The sequence below is a fragment of the Archocentrus centrarchus genome, chromosome 22 (assembly GCF_007364275.1).
Source record: "Archocentrus centrarchus isolate MPI-CPG fArcCen1 chromosome 22, fArcCen1, whole genome shotgun sequence".
In the NCBI taxonomy this organism is placed as follows: domain Eukaryota; kingdom Metazoa; phylum Chordata; class Actinopteri; order Cichliformes; family Cichlidae; genus Archocentrus; species Archocentrus centrarchus.
Window position 1 is genome coordinate 20,945,029 of NC_044367.1, and position 22,568 is coordinate 20,967,596.

Sequence of the window (22,568 nt, forward strand, 5' to 3'; positions counted from 1 at the left end):
ACTGGGTTGGACACCCTTTTTTGGCCTTCAGCGCTGTCTTAATTCTTCATGGCAGATGTTCATCAAGGTGCTGGAATCATTGCTCAGAAATTTCGGTCCATATTGACATGATAGTGTTACACCGTTGGTGCAGATTTGACACACAGATCCATGATGTGAATCTCCCACCACATTCCAGAGGTGCTCTATTGGATTGTGTGGAGAGAGATTAACATCAGGGTTCATCACGGATTGCAAATAAATACTACTGAAAAAGGCTTTAGTTTGTCTACAGTAATTTTCCACTGCAGGCTTTGCCTTGCCTGTTTAAAGCCAGCAGAGGGTGACACCTCTGAGCAGCAGCATTGGACTTGTCTCTGGTCTGCTTAGTCTCCATGATGCTTCTTGTGCAGAAAATACACTTTCCACAAAAATAAATTGCTTTTACATACAGTTTAAGAAGTTTTATTTGTCACATGCACAGTTATACATGGTACAATGTGCAGTGAAATGTATTTTGTACCTGCATGTTTAAACTTTTTTTTTTTTTAACACAATATCAAAACACAAAGCAAAAAAAAAAAAAAAAAAATCTATTCTGTGTTTTTAGTAGAGATCTGAATGTCCTGTGAACAGTTCCTGCATCTGTTCCCTCTGCTTTTGTTTTACTCTTTGCAGTTTAGTTAAACTCAGCATGAAAGGTGGCTGGTCTCAGGTCAGTAAATATCCCTTAAAGATGTGACTGTAAGAGATGCAGTAAGCTCTGCAACACTGGTGGGACGCCATGCGTTAAAGCCAACTGTCCTGTTTCTGGAAACCATCAGGAAGCCGTTGGAGCTGAAACGTCCGGGGATGTTTCCCACATCAAGCCAGACAAACGGAGCCACGGAGTCTGAGTGGAGGGTCACTGTGAAGCCGATCTTATTCTCCTGCACCTTTGCCTGTAGGGAAGGACAAATCAATCGTTCGATGCTATGCCACCCTCCTAAAGTTGATCACATAGCCGTTATGTGAATAAGAAAATTAACAAATTTGGCTGAGATCTGGTTCAAGATTATTTGATGTTTTCATCAGTGCTATTATTTTTAAATCTCTGTGGAAATCCCATTCTGTCCCCTCTCTTTTTTTTTTTGGGAAGTGGATGACGTCGCAGGGAGGCAAATTCAGCGAGATGCACTCTGAGACATCATCAGAGTTCAGACTCTCTTCTGAATGTTATAATATGCTCAGACACCTCAGAAGAACTCTGCATTGACAGGAGAAATTCAGGGTGCACAACCTCATGAATAAAGGCCAGACGTGCAGAGAACAATCTAAAAATAGCAGATGCACTGGAAGCTGTCTGGACATGTCTGAGGAGAGGACCTTCAAATAATGAGGTCAGTGTATGCAGTCAATGTATCCCTGTGAGGTAAAAAAAAAACTCTGGTTTCAGACTGCTCTATCCAGTGTGTATGAAGCCAGTGGAAATAGATATTCTTAGTATCATCATCTCAAGGATACAGCTCTGGCTGTGAGCACAGAAGCCCCACCCACCTGCTGTTCAAACCTTCTGTTTGCGAAGGGCAGCCAGTCAGACAAAGGCTGGTTTAAAGAGGAGTCAAAATCTCTCGTTTCAAATGAACAGCTACACCAAAATAGTCAAAATCTTTATTTAGAAGATAAAGATTATTTTGAACTAAGAATTCTTCTTTTGGCTTTAGGGGTCACCACAGTAGATCAGCTTCCTCCATCTCACCCTATCCCCTAGTATCCTTCTTGTGTCACAGCAGCCCTCTGCATTACATCCATCATTCCATCCATGCATCTTCTCTGTAATGGTCTTCTTCCACTCCTGCCTGGCAGCTGCATCTTCAACATCCTTTGTCCAACATAGCCATTATCCCTCCGCTGCACACGTCCAAACCATCTCAGCCTTGTCTCTCTAACTTTGTCTCCAAAACACTCAACCTGAGCTGTCCCTCATGTACTGTTTTCTAACCCTGTCCATCCTGATCATTTCCAATGAAAACCTTAACAGAGCCACCATCTCCAAACCATATATCATAGCAGGTCTATCATCTTGTAAACCTTCCCCTTCACTCCTGCTGCTAAACTTCTTCTCACAAATCACCTCCACCCACTTCACTCTCTTCTTCACTTCTCTTGCACACTGTCCATTGCTTTGGATGGTTGACCCCAGGTATTTAAACTCATCCACCTTCACTCTCTACTTCTCACATGTTCACCTTTCCACCTGTCTCCCTCTTACTCACACATGTATTCTGTCTTGCTTCTACTGACCTTCATTCCTCTTCTCTCCAGAGCATACCTCCACCTCTCCAGGCTCCTCCTCCACCTTCTCCCTACTCTCTCTAGAGATTGTCATCTGTAAACATCATAGCTCACGGAGACTCCTGCCTGACCTCATCTTTCAGCCTGTCCATCATCATCGCAAACAAGAAGGGGCTCAGAGCCGATCCCTGATGTAATCCCACCCCCACCTTAAACTCATCAGTCACTCCTACTGCACACTTCACCCATCATGTATGAGAAAAATCATACAGGATAAAACAATGTAATAATGTAACAAATCTTTCTGGTTAATCTTTTACATTTTGAAATAATTAAAGTAAGTTAAATATTTTGCTAAACAACCATTTAATGATTTTCTTTTTTATATCCCTGTTTTGAGAGTGTTCACATTTTTATTTTAAATATTCAGATTTAAGTCTTCCAAAGACTATTTACTGATGATGTTATGCCAATAAAGCTGATCTTTGTGTAAAAATCAATCCTTACTGTAATGTTGGGTCTGTGGAGTCCCTGAGCATCTTTGGGCGAGCACAAGAAGTGGTGGTTAGTGGGACCCTGCTGGCTGCTGTTGTCCTCCAGGTGGAAGGTGAGAAGGCAGGTGAGACGCGTGCAGTTTCCACATCCTGCCAGCAGGGTGGCGACAGGCTGTTTGAAGATGGCCACAGCGCTGCCTTCGGGCACGAGCAGCATGTCTGAGCTTAGCGTGCAGACTGGATTCAGGTCAGTCCAGGAGAACACATTCACCTGATGGACAAAAGAACAGGAAAGAAAAAAAATATCACAACAGTAACAATGCTGGTTTAAATTTACAGTTCAAATCATCTGCACACCGCTACAAGTATTCAGGCTTCAGAAAATATGCCAACATGTCTCTAGCCTCATTTTAGCATGAAGCATCTATCACATAATAGCAGCTAAAATAGTATTTGTTTATATTTTAAAGACATTCTCCGCTGAAAACTGAAAATAGGCAGTAAAAATGGGAGATTCACAGTGAGGAAGTAGGACTGATAAATGAAACAGTTATTTATGCTTAATAATATTATAATAAATTGCTGTGGCTCCCATCTAAAGCATACCACAGCCCTCAGCTTCAGGTCACGGCTCAGGTCTGAAATGGCATAGATGAACAATGTGTCGTCTTCCTCAAAAGCAACAGGAAGGACGGCGGCAAAGAAGCTCCGTGCAAAATAATGCAGCATTTTCCACTTCCCACCAAACTCTGTACACACAGATAACAAAGACTATATAAGTATTTTAGAACACTTACCTCTAAGTTTAAAATGATTCAAGGATTTCTGGTATAACATTCTATCAAAGCTAAAAACTAAAAGTTTGGAAGCAGTTAAAGACTACACAAGTTGTCTCAGAAAGCCTTAAAAAAAAGAGCTCGCTCACCAATCGACGACCAGGAAGGCGCCTGCCAAATATCATTGAGCTGCCAGTACAGTGCACCCATGGTGTGACCTTTGCCCTCTATAATTTCACTCCGACTCCTCCGATAAAACTCCGTCTGAGTCTTCACACACTGGGCCTGCATGACCTGGACATTAAATAAAATCAGCAAAATCTAAGTAGTATGAGACATAATCAAGGTGAAGCCCAAAGATAAAGAATCTTGCCCCACATTGAAAGTTCCCCTCTTGATACAGTAAATGTCTTATTATTGATGGCACTCTGACATCCTGTCTCCATGAAGGCAGCAGAGAAATCTGATTGAAACACCACTCTTTCTTTCCTCTCTGTTAGTCTAAATAAACACCATCTGAACCTGCACACAAACGTGGCTTATGCTACTTTAAAAATATCAGACACAAGGACAGGGTGGGCTGCCCCCTCACCTGAGTGATATACAGAGTATCAGTAAATCTCTTCAAGGGATCTGTGGCGTTTGGCAGGTGGAAGTGCAGAGCAGCCTGCTGGATCATCTGCTGGTTTCCGTCTTCATGGTGTTGACGATGGGAAGTGAAATTACTGTCGTAGCTCCAGTCTTCTTTAACGGAAACCTAAAGCATTAAAATTGATCATTTTTATCCATGTTTGCTTCCTTTCATTTTGATATTTCTGCGTTATTATATTACTGCAACATATGCTTCTTTTATTCTGTTGCTGCTTAATGAACAATTATTAGTATTACTCATACCATGTTCCCTGTAAACTGGCTTAGAAAACAGAAATGTTATGCGTCTTAATTTCTCTTTTAACTACTTCAGAGGACACTGCAGTTTTTGAATGCAAATCTCCAAGTAAAATGGAAAGAAAGTTACTGGCTGCAAAGTGGAGAAGGAAGGCCAGGACTGGAAACCATATTCAGAGGCAAAACGTGTCCGAGGGAAAGTCCTCCAGTCCCAGCAGTCGAGGATGTAGCTGTAGAAATGAACGTCTCCGTAGTGAGGGTCATAGGGATTCTCTGCCACCCATCCCTCCTGCTCCGATTCAGCCCCGTTTGTTGGACTGGAGACAAGAAATGGGCGACTCTGGTCCTCCTGAAGGAGACAGGACTTCTTGTTTCTACTGATTTGCAGGAGGAGTAATACTGGAAAATACAGTGCTGTGAAAAAGTATTAACTCCCTTTGTGCTTTCTTACTTTTTTGCATTACCCACACTTAAATGTTTGAGATCAAACAAAGTTTAATATTAGACAAAGATAACCTGGGTAAATACAAAATGCAGTTTTGTTTTGGGTTTTTTTTTGCACTTTTGGCCACAGCGGAAATGGAGGAAAGATACAGGGGAAGACACGCGAGCAAACTGGCAATGGGCCGGGACGCGAACCCGCGCCGCCCGCACCGCAACGCGGCATGTGTATGTGGTCGCCGGATTCACCACTAAGCCACCCAGGCGCCCCAAAATGCAGTTTTAATTCAGTCACACTGGAGGGTTCATTGAGCATGAGCGGCCATTTTTGAGGTCATGCCAAAGTTTCAGAAAGTCCAGACTTTGACTAGGCCACTCCAAAAAAAGGCCACTATAAAAAAAAAAAGCCATTCAGACGTGGACTTGCTGGTGTGTTTTGGATCATTGTTGTGCTGCATAACCCAAGGGAACTTGAGCTGCAGGGCACAAAATGATAGCTGGACATTCTCCTTCAGAATTCACGTTTTCATCAATTACAGCAAGTCATTCTAAAGCAGCCCCAGACCATCACACTACCAGCACCATGTTTGACTGTTGGTTTGATGTTCTTTTTATGAAATACTCTGTTAGTTTTACACCAGATGTAACGGGACTCAAACCTTCCAAAAAGTTCCGCTTTTGTCTCGTCAGTTCACAAAATATTTTCCAAAAATCTCAGTGGCTGCCCCTCTCTGAGCCTGGTTCTGCTGGAGGTTTCTTCCCGTTTAAAGGGAGTTTTTTGATTGTTGGGTTTTCTGTGTAATTATTGTAGGGTCTTTACTTTACAATATAAAGCGCCTTGAGGTGACTGTTTGTCGTGATTTGGTGCTATATAAATAAAATTGAATTGAATTATTGTTGAACCATGAACACTGACCTTAACTGAGGCAAATGAGGTCTGCAGTTCTTTAGATGTTGTTCTAGATTCTTCTGTGACCTCCTAGATGAGTCGATGAGCTCATGAGAGTAATTTTGGTAGGCCGGCCACTCCAAAGTGATGTCAGGGACTTTGTTTCCCAGCTGTTCTAGAGTTTCTTCAGACTGTGGCACGATGTGTTACTTTTTGAGATCTTTTAGCCCATTTCACTTTAATCAGACAGGTTCTTGATTCAGCAGGTCTGCCAGTAATCAGGCCTGTGGCTAGTGAAAATGAATTCAGCTTTCCAAAAAATGTGGTTAATCACATTTGTTCTTTCATGATTTAACAACTGTGGTGGTGGTGGGGTTACAATTACTTTTTCACTTAGGGCCAGGTAGGTTTGGGTAGCTTTTTTCCCCCCTTATTAAATAAAATCATTTAAAAACTGCATTTTGTATTTACTTATTTTATCTTTGTCTAATATTAAAATTTGTTTGATGATCTGAACCATATAAATGTGACAAATAAACATTACAATACAGATGAGACTTTCACTAATCAATCACTAATTTACAATAATTACGTTAAATGTGTCACAAGTTGACTCACCTCTAGCACAATCTTCTTTATGTTGTTCACATAAAGCATCACATAGTCTTTGATGTACGTCAGCCTTTGGGAAGCTGGGATGTTGAACCAATCTGTTGCCAGAGCAGCTTCGTTTTCATTATTCCCACTCCAAATTATTATAGAGGGGTGGGACTTCAGGCGCTGAACCTGAGCAATACATATAAGACTGATCATGTACTTAATTAAAAAGGAAAATCAGGTGAAACTTCTTTAGCATTTTAAATCTTCGTCACAGCCTGTGGACAGAAACTAGGTTAAAAAAAAAAAAATGAATATGTGTTTGGTTTGTTTATACAGTATTTTTCACCCTCAGGAAACAGAAGTGACATCTCTATATAAACTCACCTGCTGAACGACCTCTTCTCTTACTGTCTGTATAAAGTCGGCCTCAGTGGGATACGTTGCACAAGCAAACATGAAGTCCTGCCAAACCTAAAGACATGTTTACAATATGCTCAGTGGTGTTACACAACCAAAAATCATCTAAAAATAGCACAAACTGTTACATACATCAGAAAAAACAAACAGGATGTGCAAAAATACAAAGATTGGCATACAGCTGGACTCCATATTACACAAAGAAATAGTAAACACACTGTATGCTTGATACATATTTATCTTAATTTCTATTGATTACAAAACATTTTATTAGCTTTATATTTACTGTGAAGAGGCAACTTTTATTGATGTTATGAAAATTAAAACTTTTAGTGAAGAACTTCATTGAGTTATTTATATACAGTCATGGTAAAAAAAAAAATTTTAAAAAGTATTTACACTATTTGTCAGTTTGAAGGTTTTACATTTCAGGTAAACACAATATATGGTCCTTATCAGGTCTTAAAATGAGATAAATGTAATCTGAGATGAACAATGTACACCGTGTCATTTAACAGAAATGAAGCCAAAACGCAGAAGTGTACCCCACGATTTAGTAGCTTGTAGAACCACTTTTAGCAGCAATAACTTGGAAGTATTTTCTGCATGATTGTATCAGTCTCTCACATTGTGAAATAATTTCATCCCACTCTTCTTTACAACATTGGTTTAGTTCATTGATGTTTGTGGGCAGCTCTATTAAGGTCCCACCACAGCATTTCCTTTGGGTTGAGGTCTGGACTAACACCTTGATTCTGTTGTAGATTTGCTGCTATGTTGGGATCACTGTCCTGTTGCATGACCCATTTGTGGCCAAGCTTTAGGTGCTGGACAGATGACCTCACATTTGACTCTAGAATACTTTGGTATACAGAGTTCATAGAGAGTTCATAGTTGACTCAATAACTGGAAGGTGTCCAGGTCCTGTGGCTGCAAGCCCAAATCATCACCCCTCCACCACCATGCTTGACAGTTGGTATGAGGTGTTTGTGCTGATATGCTGCGTGCACTGCAGAACGATGAACTTTAAAGTTTTTGGAAATGGCCTTAAAACCCATTCCCAGATTGATGGACAACAACAGTTGCTTCTCGAAGCTCATTGATGATGGCTTTGCTCTGTGGCATTGTGCTAACACACCTGAATACTCCAGACCAACAAACTGCCAAAAGTTCTGCCTTTATAGAGGAACTCACAGTTGCTGATGATCAGTTAATAAAATGCATTTGATGCACCTGGCTGCTATTTACCCACTTAATTCCTGTGGAAGCAGCAAGGGTGTACTTAGTTTTCCACATACTGTTTCTGCATTTTGCTTAATTTTTATTCAGTGACACTGTTTAATATGCCATGAGGTGTTGTTCATTTGAGGCTATATTAACCTATTCTAAGTCCTGCTAAGGACCAGATTATTTTCATTATGTCCTGATAGTGTTTGTGTACCATAGGAATATCTTCAAAGACTCATAAAAACATACTGTATAATATATCAAGACTCCAATAAATGCGGAATTATTATAACTGTCAGTCTCCGGTTTTATAAGTAATGCCAAAATGTAACTGAGGTAGCTATCACTACAAACATATAGTACATGTCATGTCTTATAGAAAGACTATGATTTAAAAGTTTTGCTTTAAAACATTAGAGGGCAGCTTCAGTTACCATGATCCCCAGCTCATCACAGATGTCATAAAAGAGATCCTGTTCATACACTCCTCCTCCCCAAACTCTGAGAGCATTCATGTTAGCATCTACCGCTGATTGCAACAAGTTCTTTAAGCTGTAAGACAGACAAGCAGACAGATCCAGCATTAATGGGATAAAAATATACTATAAAGGCCTGACTTGTACTAACACGCAACAGGCAAGAGAGGAATAGAGGTTGAAATATGTAGCGATCACTTGACTGAGCTCAAAAAAAGAAGGGGGGGAAAAAAAAAAAAAATCAGGCAAAATGTAGCTTCACAACCTCAACTTCCACATCAGAGGTGACTTGGTCCTGGAAGGAGTGGGCTGGGATCCAGTTGGAGCCTTTGAGGAAAACTGGTTTCCCATTGATACGGAAATAAAAGCTCAAGCCCGGCGATCCAACAATTGGCTCCTGGATGAGTTCCACCGTTCGAAAATACACCTACAGCACAGGCTTTTATGAGAACTTTGAATTTACTAAAAAAACTACTTTAAAGGGCAGGGAAAACATGTATGGCAAAAAAAAGTACTGACTTCCATGAATTCAACTTCAAATGTACCATCCAGTGTGGGGCAATTAGCATGGAAATATAAACATACATAAACACACAACAAATTGACTCATTGGTTTAATTTCCTAAATGCAGAAACATACGTCAGTTTATCAGAACTTATTACAAAGTTGAAACTGAATCAGGACTATTACATGATCCTTATAAATGGGGTGGAAGCTGGGCTGTGCGCAATATATACAGCTGTGGTCAGAAGCTTACATCGACTCATCACTGGCAGGAATGTCATGGTTAATTTTGGCCTTTTAATGATTTCTTTGAACTTTTCATTTTTCCAGGGTGGAATGATTGTGTAACATTCACCTTTAATGACTAAAACCCAAAAATTGGGGGCACAAGTTTGAATTTGTTTTGGATTTTCTTTAATCCACACAGGCTAAAAGTATTTTATTTTTTGACAAAGTAAAATATATTTTTTCCCTTTACTAAGTGGACACATGTGATAAAGTGCTTTTCTTGAGAAAAGCTCGCTGAACTTTACTTCATTATTATTTCAGCACCCATCCGGGAGAGGGACTGTGGTACTGGCAAGAGGCACTTAAAAGAGGAAAAGGAGGAGGAGATCATCAGGGGGATGGCGAGACAAACACAGGGAATAAGAGAAGGTGGAGACAAGATGGAGGTGTGTGTGCACAAGTGAAAACTTGTGAAAACAAAAAAGCTCTGGCTGCTTCATTTTCCATTTAATATAGAGTAATTTTGAGCTTTTAGTGAAGCTGTACTGGTCAACCTATTCTGTGTGCAAATACTGTATGTACACATTCCTTTATGATATGTCTGATTAGTGATTAAAAGAGAAAAAAAAGCTATATTATGGGCCCACGAAACATTTGTGACCAGGGTTCTGTAAGTTGATGATCCGGGCATGAGCCGGCCATGAACTGGAAACTGCTGGAACACCAGCGTCACTGTCCACAGTGAAGCGAGTTTTACATCACCGTGGACTGAGAGGGTGTCAACCAAGAAAGAAGCCCCTGCTCTAAAATCAACACCTTCAAGCTCAACTGAAATTTGCAGCTGCCCACATGGACGAGCCTTTTGGAGAAAAGTTTGATGGTCAGATGAGACAAAGGTTGAGCTATTTTGCCACAATAAGTGGTACGTTTGGAGGAGTAAAGATGAGGCTTTCACACCTGTAACTGTCATGCATGGTGGTGGTAGCATTATGTTCTGGGCCTGTTTTGCTACCAGTGGTGCTGGTACACTGCACAAAGTGGATGGAATCATGGAGGAGGAGGACTACATCCAGATTCTTCAACTTCACCTATAATCAGCAGCTAGATGTTGAAACTTGGATCTAGATGGGTGTTCCAGCAGGACAATGATCCCAAACACACATCAAAGCTGGTTTTGGAATGGATAAAACAGAATAATACCAAGCTTCTGTAATGGCTTTCCCAATGCCCCGACCTCAACCCTGTTTAAATGATACTCTATCAATTCTGCAAAGTGTAGTGGTCAAATATCCAGCCAGAATTATGATTAAAGCTTCTGATCGAGGTGCAACTTACGAAGGGACATTTAACCAAATATTAGTGGGGGAGTGTATATATATTTGAGCCTGTATGCATACTCTTGACCCTGTGTAGATTAGAGAAAATCCAAAATAAATTTAAGCTTGTGCACCCAATTCTAGTTTTTTTTTAAAGTCATTAAAGATGTATGCTGTACAATCCTGAAAAAAGAACAGCTGAAAGAAATAAAACCCCCAAATTACCATTACATGCCCATGATGAGTGTATATAAATGTCTAACTACAACTGTAATTAAACAGCAGTCCTGCCATGTGATTTAACTTTGTAATGACCTAAATCTTATATTGAACCATAAACTGTATATAAAAGATGTAGCCATCATGCCATCAGCTGTTGATTTGTGCTCACTCATACAGTAGACATAGGACACTAGAGATAGACAGGACTTAAAACTGGTAACTGGAACCATAAATTATTCAAGAACATTTTTAATAAAGTCATAAATCATGTGAGAAATAGGGTCATTTTCTCAACTCCCCTGCTGGCCTTTAGAAAGATTACAGATTTAAGGCATTCACACTAGCTTCACTTTTCAGACTGGGAGACTACAATAAGTTGCACTGTGAATGAACAAAACAGGAATAAAACTGTAAGTGCTGATAGGCAGCAAACGCTCACCTTAGATTGTGTGTTAAAGATTAAAAATCCATCCTGAAATCCTCTGACAGTGAGACGATAAAATGGTTGTTCACCATATCCGTTTGGCCACCACAGCTTCAGCTGACTCGCCTGAATAAAAAAAGAAGAGGAAAAAAAAAAAGCATAAGTGTGGATAGGGGATGAAAAGAATTGTTGTAACTGATATCACATTATCATTAAGCACTGCTGATTCCTTTCTGACCTACTGGAAATCTAAAAATCTCTAAACTTTCTCTCACACACACACACACAAAACAGTGGGACTGGGTCATTTCAAGCACCGTGTTGATGAATAAGGTGAAGTTGCTCTTGGTCTTTCCAGGGAGAAACTGCATCTGGAAGGTTTGCTCCGAGTCCAGTTCAGGTATGGAGAGTGTGATTTGGCCGTGTGCTGTCTGAACTGCATCAATATGAAGCTCAACCTGCACCCTCCACTGAGAGCAGCTATAATCTGGACAGATAGATTATCCACAAAAAGACACAAAGTAAAATACACAAGGAATACTTGAGGAGAGGAAGTGGGAGGAAGAATTTGCAATTTTTTATCTGAAATCAACTCCTGATAGAAAACAGCACAGATGACACAGTCAGAAAACCATTTTAAGAATGTCTTGTGTTTGTTTTCATCTGCATGCAGGAAGTAGTTTAAAGGTTTAGGAAATTCTGAGGAGTTAATTCTTGAAACCATCTTAAACATTCTCAGAACCATCTGACAAATATTTCCTAAAAGCCCAAGACCCTTCCCGAGGGAGCTACAGCACAACACTGAACTGCAAAAATCTAAATTCAGTGGAGCTCGAACCAGTAAATAAATAAACAAATAAAAATTCCTTTATGTGTTGAGCAGCTGCATCTTACACAACTGCTCTTATGCAACAGATAAATAATGCACCACTCTCTACCAGAGAAGAGATACTAAGTTTTGGCAAAATTCTGCTTATGTCTGAAAGCCCCCCCACTGCTGAATCAAACATTTTTTTGCCCCAAGAAAAGGACGGTGAAGATCCGATGGGACGTACTGTAGAAAGGAACAGAGGAAACCTGGATGAGCTGCAGAACATCAAAAGCCTCGAGTTGAACTCCTTTCCATAGTCCCATCGTAGGGAACGAAGGTCCCCAGTCCCAACTGAAAGAGCTCTGCTCCTGCACCAACACAGGTACAGTTAGGTACACATCAACAGTGCATTTTACAAATGTTTTGTTTTTTAAAGGTCTCTGTTTTTATTCATTTTAAGCAGATTTATTTTCTAGAAGGGAGGTACAGCATGGTGGAACATACCTTTCTGATGAAATTGACGTGACATTCCCCTTTCTGGACATCAGGAGGACATTCAGGAGGAATTCTGTACGACGAATGAGCTTTTCTCCGCTCAGACGCGTAAAGAACCGGAGACAGCAGAACAACTTGAAGGACATTATCGCCGTCTTTCAGCAAATCTCTCACTGAAAAGTCCTACACGCCAAAGAAGCGCAGCACACAGATGATGCACGCATATGCAAGAACATGTGGGGCATATACTGTGTGCTTTTTTTTTAATTTAACATACATATCGACAAAACATGTTGTCTGTCTTTCCAACAGCAATCCCATTGAGTGAAATTGACCCAACAGTGTCCACGCCGTCAAACATAAGAAGCACCTTCTGTTTAATCCTATCAATGCAGAGATTACACAAATTAGTTAGACAGAGAGCACAAAGATTAGTTAGAGAGCACATAAAGTCTATATTGTTATAGCCACCTCAGCTCAGGAGATACAGTAAATGTGGTTGTGTATGTCCAGTTGTCAAATGCAATCCATCGATAAGAGACATCGTTGAACCTGAAATATGGGTCCTGAAAGAGAGAGAAGCGAGTACAAAGTTTTATCTGATAGGAATGATCATTTCAGAATGCTAGTCCACTCTTAGTTTTTGGCTGACAAATGTGTTCGAGCTTTTACCAGCACATGCAGCCATGCACTGACATTTCCAAGCAAAGAAAAGGAGCCTTGTTGGTACACAAGTAGCACAGCCCAGGTTTGAGTTTGGGCATCACATCGTTGCTGGAATAATACTATTCACTGTACTGTGTTATCTTGGTATGTTTTGTAGAGTCAACAAACTCAATTGTAACAAATTATGTGTTTGTATCAGACTGTGGTTGAAATTGGTTCTTGCCAGGTTGTCTGTTATGTGTAGACACAACACTGGTTCATCTCTTGAGTTCGGTGCCAGTTTTGTGCTTGAATGGTTCATAGGTCAGTGTTAAGTGGCTTCATAAATGAACAAAAGCATTCCTCTAAAAATGGCACAAGGGCCAGCCTGAAAATGAGTGAAAAAGCAGCCAATGCCCAAAAAACTCTGACCTTCAGAAAGCCTGGATAAATATTGCTCACAACCATTTGTTACCTGTCACAAATGAGCTGCTCCTTACAGCAAATACTCCATACAGAAGACATACTTGGTCAGGTCATTGTTTTGACTTTTTTGTGCGTTTGTTATCACTGGCATGCTAAAAAAGGTCCTCGTTTTCCAAGTTTCTTGGGACTGGGATTCATCTTTAGTGCCACCTGTAAATGTCCTTCACCTTTTCCTCTCATGCAAGCCTACCTAATAATTTTCAGACTGCTAATTTTCTTTGCATACAACTGAGAATCTAGACAACTGAAAATGCCTGCAATCTCTAAACAGCATTGTCCATACAATATAATATAAAAATCTAAGTTAAAAAAAAAACTTACCTGCATATAAATGAAAGATTAAAAATTACACATTAAAACCATGCTGTGGCTCATCTTACCGGGATGTATCCCTGTTGCTGCAGAGCTGAGTGGACACAGCCTGGCACTTGTGCAGGCAGTGATAGTGTAGCGTTGGAGTTTGACAGCCTCCATTTGCCGTTCAGACTCATGCTGAGATGCTGCTGATGAAAAAATACCGCGAAAACTCCGGAAAACAAACACAAAAAAGCCCAGCTAGAAAGGCGCACACACAGTGGCATTGTTGTAGGTATTGCAAATACACCAAATCCTCTGTGAACGTGTGCACTTTTTGTTTTAGCGTTGTTTACCGATACTGCGCTTCCTTGTTTTTCACGTGACCCACTCGTGGCAGTCAGCTGCTTGTAGGACGGAAGTTATGGCGCGAAGAGGTACAGCTTTGGTAATTGACCTTTGAACAAAACCCCGGTACACCTTTGTAATAATAAATGTAGACATGGAATTTTTTTTTCCGTCAGTTTTAAAGAGATTAAATAAGGTAGTCCATCTGTGCAAAATTTAGCACTGGTTGTGACATGGTGAGAGACTTTTACCATTATATTGCTTGAAAACTGCACAGTAAAATAACAATGGATGGAAGTGAGTGAACTCCTTTGTGTGGCAGTCCTCTTAAAATAAATTTCTGTAATTCAATTCAATTCGATTTTATTTATAGTGCCAAATCACAACAGTCGTCTCAAGGAGATTTATATAGTAAGGTAAAGACTCTTCAATAATTAAATCAGAAGAATATACAGTACTATGCAAAAGTCTTGAGCCACTCCTCATTTCTTTATATTTTGCTTCCAAGGAGCCAGGCTTTCTTGTAATTTTTAAAAGTGCTTTTGAACAAAAGTTCTCCAGGTTTTCTGAAAGATTTTCTTTAGAGATTGACTGACTGATGAATCATTCAAACATAAAAAAAAAGACACCTAACTCAAGGAATGCATTGTGTCTAGACGTAACTGACAACTTAGCAAAGAACCAATTTCAAATTGTATTTTTAGGCACTTTGTTACTAGTAGCCTGTCACAAAAATATATTTTTACCAAAGATAACAGTTTGACAGGCATTAAATAGTATTTCTATACCAAATAAAAAGCAATTAGGTGAAAACATATCTCGGTATGGTGTGCACTGTCGTTAAAACATTTCAAGAAACTTGACAAGTGGAGGCCTAAAAAGCCATCTCAAGCATTTGAACATTATCTGAAAGTCATGTTCTCAAGAAACAGGGAAAAATACAGCAAAGATCGGACACAGGACCTGAGAGATGTAGCTAGGCTGCCTTTACCTTATATGCTGTATTTTCTTATGTTTGGGAATCTCTGACTTACTGAAAAAGTCAAGCGTGCTGCAGCCCCACTTGGCTAGAAGCCTGTCTTCACTCATCAAAATACAAGAAAGTGATGCATTTCCTTTAAAATTTAGTTTACACACAAAATAAATGAGCATTGTCAAACTAACCTATTACCAGGTTTAGATATTTATATAAAAAATTATGCATGTGTGCATACTTCAGTAATTTCAAACTGAATTTTTGTTATTACTGCAGCCCTCTAGTGGGCCATGGCCCACACTTTGGGAACCACTGCAGTCATTGCACCAATTTCCCCAGAAATAAAAATAAGGGGTAGTTCAAAAACTTTTGCATAGTACTGTACTTAAAACAGTGATTGCTTTACTTTAAAATAAAAACAAAAAACAACCCTAGCTGACACCTCCAAGTGTTTGTGAGGATAGAAGAAAAGTCAAACATCAGTATTGGATTGCAGTGTGTAGCTGTGCTCAAGGGATTTTAACTTAAATTCAAATAAAGAAAAACCCATCACGCTGATTGTTTTATGGTTTAAGCAACTTTATTGAAGGGAAACTAAAAAGAAACAGAGCCATAAGTTGATTATCAACCATCAGCTTTGCCTCAATATTTTTAGGGCTACAAGAAGACAGTGTTTGAGTGGGTGTAAAACTAAAGAGTTTAACTACTGGCTTCTAAATTAAGGAAAAAAAAAAAAAAAAAAAAAAAAAAAAAAAAAGGCCTTTTAGGGGAACCAATTTTTTTTTTTTTCCAACTGTTCAACCAACAATTCACTTAATTTGCAGGAACATATCAGATATAATAGCCTACCTTTATTAACATGCATAAAATACAACATTGAAGTTCTTATATTTGTTTCCTTAACATTGATATATACTGCTGTGATTCTCTGTACACACTGATAGTGGAATAAGATACACTTCTTTATTGGGTAATAAATTCCTTTACCATTCATCATAACAAACTGACATTACAACAGTCCAGGAGGCAGAGACAGAATCCACTGACCAGTTTCTTCCTTCTCAGACACCCCCCCCCCCCCTAAATGTAGCAAAATAATGCAAATTTTAAAATTCACAATGACATACAGGCTTTGCCTCAAGTGCTCACGAAAGCCCAGCCTATGGCCAAGTAGCAACCCCAGAGGATCCAGCCAGTCTACAACTAGATCATATGGGTGATGCCACTCACCATCAGGAGAACAGCTGCATCAGATTCTACTAAGTGTGTGCAGAGTAAATTACTATCACCACCAATTTTGGGTTGAAAACTCTTACTGGTGCATGCTCAAGCCGGGTGTATAGACCACGATATTTTCGTGATTTACATACTTTTTTTTAACCCTGTATAAAACAGGAGCCGAAACTTGACAGAAACTGGCACATGTCCTAGAGAGAAAACACTATCTTCTTATGAGCGCGCAGGTGGGAAAAGGAGGGGTAAAATGCTCTGATTAACACAAAAAAAAAAAAACAAACAAAAAAAGAATAATAATAAAGTGAAAAAGTAAAACAGAATCCCAGAATTTTAAGTTTGAACCAGCAACCACATTTTCCACCAGGTTTCCAAACGATGCCATCACATTGCGTATTTTTGTGTCCATTCTTTTGCCATTTTGGTGTATCTGTGGAGAAAGAAAATAAATAATAAATTTACCAAATGAACACACAATTACCATCTTCAAGTCAGATTGTGAAATATTTGTGCACAACTCCAAATATCAGCAGGATTTCTTGACGAGCATGCACCTGAGCACATTGCTTTTAGCCCATGCCAAGTCAGCGCCATAACTGAATGTGTCTACATTTGCACAAGAGATGTTGTCTAAATGTCCTAATCTGAGGCAATAAAAACATTCCTTTCACAATTAAGGCAATCTTAACACATCAACAAGACTCTTTTGGCTTAACAAACCTTTTCATGCTGGAGTTAGCGGCTGTGTTTACATGCAAAGACACTGTTTTTGAACTTGGCTGAGTGATGTCAGTGTAGGACAAGCCATCAGACCACCACTGAGATTAAATAAATCCTAGTACAAATGCAGCATTTCAGTCCTTGGTAAGTTTCAGCCTTCTAATACACAACAGTATTTAGTCAGATTGAGCTGACTTTGCATTATTTTGCCTGTTTTAGGGAGTTTTATTTCTTGTTCCAGTATTTAAAATATCTATTCATATGCCCCAAAACATTTATCTGTTTCCATGTATTAAGCTTCTTAACTTAACCCCACAAATAGTGTATCCTCCTAATTGATCTTTAAACCACATTTAGACTGATCTATGCAGCAACTGGTGTGTTCATTTTAATAATAAAAATTGTCATTCATTTGAAAATGATCACAGTAAAGCATTTGATAATCATGTGTTACACTGTTGTGGTGATATAACTTCCAATGCAGGCTGTTGCGTAAGCTGTTTTCTCACACCGCACTGCAGCCCTGAACTTCGGCATTACCTGAAGTGCGAGAATAATTAAAAAAAAAAAAAATCCCACTGTCAGACCAGACACTATATTGTCAACTGTGTCAAAGCCTGTGTGATGTCCAATTGTGCACATGTGAGAATCGAGTGGGTGTCATGTCCTGCCTCCTGCATGTTCAACCCAGAAAGCACTGCCATCTAAATCAAATGGAGTCTCTGTAGCAAGAACACATCTGAAGCAGACCATTTCCTGTTGTGTGCTACACGACAAAAGTGCAACTTAGACAACCTGATTCTCTCTACACCATCCAGAGCTTGTATGTTTGAGTACTGGCACATTAACAATGCTTTTATCCAACAAACCTAACCATCATATCATGCATTATTTTTCATAATGGCTTCAGGTTTAGACACTGTAGCTCATGAATGCAGTTCGTTGTGACAGCCAGGTGCTGCGTCCTTAAATATATCGCCATGAACATTTTTTTTTTTTTTTTTTTTTTTAACAGTGGTGTGACATACGTTTTAAAATGCAACAACTACTGAGAAATACAGGCAACTCATTAACTGACTCATTTGTCCACATCAAGTCTCTGCAAGTTGATGCTGCAAATCATAAAGAATCAACTGAGATACCTTACAAGAGATTTCTAGCTTCATTATCTGACCATAATTTTATGGAACTGTAAATTGGGTTTTCTATTAAATCTTGGTTTTCTCTGTGTTAGTGATAAACAATTCTCAATTCTCATTATATCCACAGGCAGAACGTTTGTTAATTTTCAGCAGGAGACTCCTCCTACAGGGAATCAAGGTGCACATAAAAAGCCAAACCCACACCCTGAGAGCCAAGTAGGGTCAATAAGTTAATCTGCATGTGGAGACAAAGATTAGTACAACATCTCACTGTAGTCACTTTATAACACAGATCCAAGCCTATAGTTATACTACTGAGAGCAGAGCATCACAACAAATCTGATCACTTAGCAGTAGCCAAGATGCAGCGATGGCTCTTGGCCTTACCCTAAAGCATGGCATACTTAGTTGTCCACTCCTGTGCTAGTTTATTGTACCTGACAGAATAAAACTAGGTTACATAATACACCCCAGAGATACTAAAGGTGAATTTACATCAATACAAATCAGCAGCTTTAAAACTGCAACATTTATTGCAAATCGTGCCATAAAACTTTGCTGTTCCTTTTGGGAGACAGAACTAGTCAGGTTACTTATTTAGGGGTCAGTTTTTCCACACATAAAATTTATACTTACTTCTGACTATCTGTTTTGTAGATTCGTGCGATCTCTGGCACTAGCGGGTCATCGGGATTCGGGTCACATAGGAGTGAGCAAATGGAGAGAAGAACTGCAAGAAAACATGTATACTAAGTCATTCTTTAACTTTTTTTTTTAAACATTTTTTTTTATTTATATATAAAAAAAAAAAAAAAAAAAAAAAAAAACACCCCCACACAATTTCTTTACACAAGTTATTAGCTTTGGAGGTAGAGACATGGTATTCAATTAAAACGCACAAACCCAAATAGCAGACATGAAATTTTGTCTCTTTTACAGTTCTTATTGATCCAAATAGGCAAAGAAATACCCAGTTAAAAGTGTGCATATATAATTAAGTAAATTATAGAAGTTGGCTGTTCATGAATAGATGTCCTCATACCTTTAGAAATAGTAAGAGCAGGAGACCACTGTGATCTGAGAATATCCAGACAGATACTGCCATTACTGTTAATATTTGGGTGGTAAATTCTTGTCGTAAATGCAACCTGAGACAGAAAAATAAACAGTGAAAAGCCGTACAAGACAGAGTCACAACATGTTGGTGTTACGCAACTCAAATGCTTTGACACAAACTAGTGACGTGCGACACTCATGGCTATCAAATTCTGGAATGACAAGTATTGCATTATGCAGGCTACTGACCAGTGTTCATGGTGCAAGACCACTAGGCTCCTTTTAGTTACTATAAATGTGTTTTCAAAGACATCATCCTCTTTATACTGTAAATTGGGTGCTTTTTAATATTAAGATCCATCTACAGCATAACAGATTTATCTTTAAATTATCAAAGCAGGAAGCTTTCTTAAGGTTTGGCCAGATCAACCACACATACACCAACTTACCTTGGGGGGTTTGAAGGGGTAGTCTGTTGGGAAATGAATCGTCAAGAAGAAAACACCTCCCTGATATGGACTGTCACTCTGGTGGGGGGAGGGGACATTTACATATTTCAGAAGACACACAGCTTCTCATTATCAAGTCAAATTTCAACCTTTATTCCAAACACATTTTTAAGCACCCAGGAACACAACTTAAACACCAAATTTCAGCACCATAACAGCTATAAAGCTGACAAGGGCAACTATTGTGTCATAAAATATCTACTTACAGGTCCCATGATTGTGGCTTGCCAGTGAAACACTGCAGAGAACAGAAAGTAAAAGTTACAAAACACAAGAAGGTCACAGGTATGTGATCTGACAGGAACTAAGGCTTCTAAACATAGACGCCTTGCTCATAGCTTCCCAGTAACACCATTTCCCCATTTTAAAATCCATTTAAATATGCCTGCTATGAATTTTCAAAAACACAACCGCAAGTGTTTTACCATTTCAATCAACCTCCAAGTAGTATTATATTTAAGAATAAGTAAATAAAACATTTACAGTTGCAAAAATTAGCTGACTTTAAAACAAATGCTATATTTGAGCACATATGAAGATTTTCCCCCTCTTTTTGGACCACACATCTCAAACAACACTACATTAGATAACACCTTAGGTCACAGATTTTTTGTTGTTTTGGGGCATTTTAATGGGACACTTACTATCATCCCCCACTGGGCCGGCTGAGCACTGTGCTGGAGGGTCACGAGCCAGGTCGTTAAGCTCCTATAAGGAAAAATAATAACCAGTTAAACCACAGTAACCTCAAGAGGCAAAACAATGAGACGCCATGATTTAAAATCTGTCTGGAGGTCTGAATGCCATTTAACAGTATTGATATACATGCTGAAATAGAAACTGAGGAAGGAGGGTGTTGGGGGGGTAGTGCTACCTGACAGGTGTGTACTTAATATATTTCATGCCATCCTTCCTTTGGGTGTTGTCATCACCCGGGCACTATGCTCAAAATTCAACTCCATGCCAGTTATTGAGAAGACGACACTAACCAAGTATATACTGTGTATACCATGACACGTGTTGTGTTATTTTTGGGATATACACTATTTTAGAGTGAGGTGAAGGCCACATCCCCACTCTGGCCTTCCGTAAACTTACAGAGAAGTGGTAGTGTGTGATTTCCTTGGAAGAAAATTCTAGCAGAGAGCAGAGTGAAGCAATGAAACCAGGTGTCTGCACTTCCTAAGTGTTACGCTATCCTGTTGCTGCCAGTTTCTCTCAATAACGAGTACAGACTAAGAACAAATACGACTACATACCAAGGAAATGTATCATGAACGCAGCTCTGACTAACAAATTCATGGACTGATATGAGTCATAGATCCTCCAACAATGATTATTGCCGCTTTAATTCACGTATAAACGACTTATAAGCTACTAAACAACAAAGAAAATGCCAGGTTAAAAGTTTCGTATTACAACTAGGCAACATATGTGCCTTCGTGTAAAGGTATGAAGTGTTGGGAAATTCATGCGGCCTCCTTCCGTCGTCAAACAATTTCCACAAGTGAAACTGCTAACGTTAGCCAGCTGGCCTAGCGTTAAGCCGTGTCCGCCTGTGCTAACCGGTGCAAGCAGTAAAAAACATCACCATCAGTTCACTCAGCTCAAAACATACTAAATTTTTATTAAAACGAGCCGGAAGGTTGATATCCTCGAAAATGTTTCGCCGCCTTGTTTCGATAACAGCGGCTCGCTGCATTGTGGGAGGCTAGCGCAGCTAGCTTATACAGCTAGCCAACCTTCACGACGTTATCTTACCTTGTGGATCCTTTTCAGAGCCATCCTCTCTTGGTGTTCTGCTCTTTAATTTGACGGTGTTGCGAATCCAAACAAACAAAAACGCGGAGATGCTTCGCTCTCGGTGAAATAACTGACGCTAGGTCAACTCGACGGCTTTTTTCTTCCCTGGCTAGCACAGTTAGCCGGCTAGCAAGCCAAAACTACGTATGCGCGGTGTTAAAACGTCAAATGTTACACGGTCCCTCGATAACGCTCTCTTTCCCCGTGAATTCACCGTCTTGTACTGGATTAAATGTAACCCCCAATTAATGCTGGATAAGTGTGAGTGCCAGGTGGCGTAACCCGGTCGACGAGGCTCTTCTCTACTGTTGGTTTCGGTCGATGCCGCTGGCCAACTAGCGTCAGTCTGCATGTATTTGAAGCTTTGGGTTGTGAAGGCGGTGCAGTCGGCTGCTGAGTGACGGGGCGTTTGTGATGGCACATTGGTTCCTGCTGCTGCTGCTGCTGAAGAAAAACAATATGCGTGACAGACCAGCCACAACATGCCAGCCTTTAGTTACTGTTTGACGCAATTAAACTTGGACTCTTTTTTCTTTATAATTTTTCTCCTGTAATGATAAAAGCCACACGCGGGTTCGCAACTTCTGACTTATCTTGTACCGAAAGTTTCATCGTGTTAATATAAGTCGGACTGTATTCATATTAATCCCAATAACTAAATCATAACGAGGCTGGATTACCAACTCGAGGCTCCTGGACCTCAAGGGGCCTATGTGGTAACTGATTTGTGGGAATGGCCTTTTCCAAAGGAGACATTTTAACACGTAGAGAAGGAAAAGCCATAATTTAGGCCATTAATCCTTGTGCGCTGTTCATGTATTTGTTGCTCAGCAATGCAGATCATATAATATTTGTAATGATGAAATTGCAACGAGCAGAGGTAGTGAAGGTAAA

At 39.6% G+C, this 22,568-nt stretch overlaps 2 protein-coding genes across 3 annotated transcripts; both read right to left on the reverse strand.

Annotated features, from left to right (window-relative positions):
- Positions 1-578: 578 nt before the first annotated feature.
- On the reverse strand, positions 579-14,830 carry manba (mannosidase, beta A, lysosomal). Its single transcript, XM_030718973.1, has 17 exons — positions 13,974-14,830; positions 12,934-13,028; positions 12,740-12,845; positions 12,472-12,645; positions 12,212-12,335; positions 11,474-11,643; positions 11,172-11,282; positions 8,737-8,888; positions 8,420-8,537; positions 6,726-6,812; positions 6,360-6,527; positions 4,542-4,760; positions 4,116-4,280; positions 3,673-3,817; positions 3,354-3,496; positions 2,761-3,018; positions 579-920 (listed from the first exon to the last, which is right to left on the reverse strand). The coding sequence occupies exons 1-17, from the start codon at positions 14,172-14,174 to the stop codon at positions 696-698; spliced, it is 2,661 nt and encodes an 886-aa protein (XP_030574833.1). The 5' UTR covers positions 14,175-14,830; the 3' UTR covers positions 579-695.
- A 942-nt stretch (positions 14,831-15,772) lies between these two features.
- On the reverse strand, positions 15,773-22,084 carry LOC115772261 (ubiquitin-conjugating enzyme E2 D2-like). 2 transcript variants are annotated; one of them, XM_030718351.1, is made up of 8 exons: positions 21,633-22,084; positions 20,516-20,579; positions 20,078-20,109; positions 19,812-19,889; positions 19,349-19,454; positions 18,943-19,036; positions 18,694-18,743; positions 15,773-16,874 (listed from the first exon to the last, which is right to left on the reverse strand). In XM_030718351.1, exons 1-7 carry the CDS (start codon positions 21,654-21,656, stop codon positions 18,695-18,697), a joined length of 447 nt encoding a protein of 148 aa, XP_030574211.1. In that variant the 5' UTR covers positions 21,657-22,084; the 3' UTR covers positions 15,773-16,874; position 18,694. The 2 variants fall into 2 exon arrangements, with proteins under 2 accessions (XP_030574211.1, XP_030574212.1); XM_030718352.1 differs by lacking the exon at positions 18,694-18,743 and having other exon boundaries at positions 21,633-22,082.
- Between the last annotated feature and the right edge of the window lie 484 nt (positions 22,085-22,568).

Bases quoted from the DNA above. Each gene is read 5' to 3' on its own strand.
- manba (XM_030718973.1), bottom strand. From the start codon at position 14,174: ATGCCACTGTGTGTGCGCCTTTCTAGCTGGGCTTTTTTGTGTTTGTTT. The intron at 12,846-12,933 runs GTGGCTATAACA...CTGCATTGATAG, and splicing joins ACTGTATCTCCTGAGCTGAG to GATTAAACAGAAGGTGCTTC. The intron at 6,813-8,419 runs GTAACTGAAGCT...ACATGTCTTTAG, and splicing joins GTGATGAGCTGGGGATCATG to GTTTGGCAGGACTTCATGTT.
- LOC115772261 (XM_030718351.1), bottom strand. From the start codon at position 21,656: ATGGCTCTGAAAAGGATCCACAAG. The intron at 20,110-20,515 runs GTAAGTGTCCCA...TGTTCTCTGCAG, and splicing joins CGGCCCAGTGGGGGATGATA to TGTTTCACTGGCAAGCCACA. The intron at 19,455-19,811 runs GTAAGTTGGTGT...TTTCTGTCTCAG, and splicing joins ACCCCTTCAAACCCCCCAAG to GTTGCATTTACGACAAGAAT.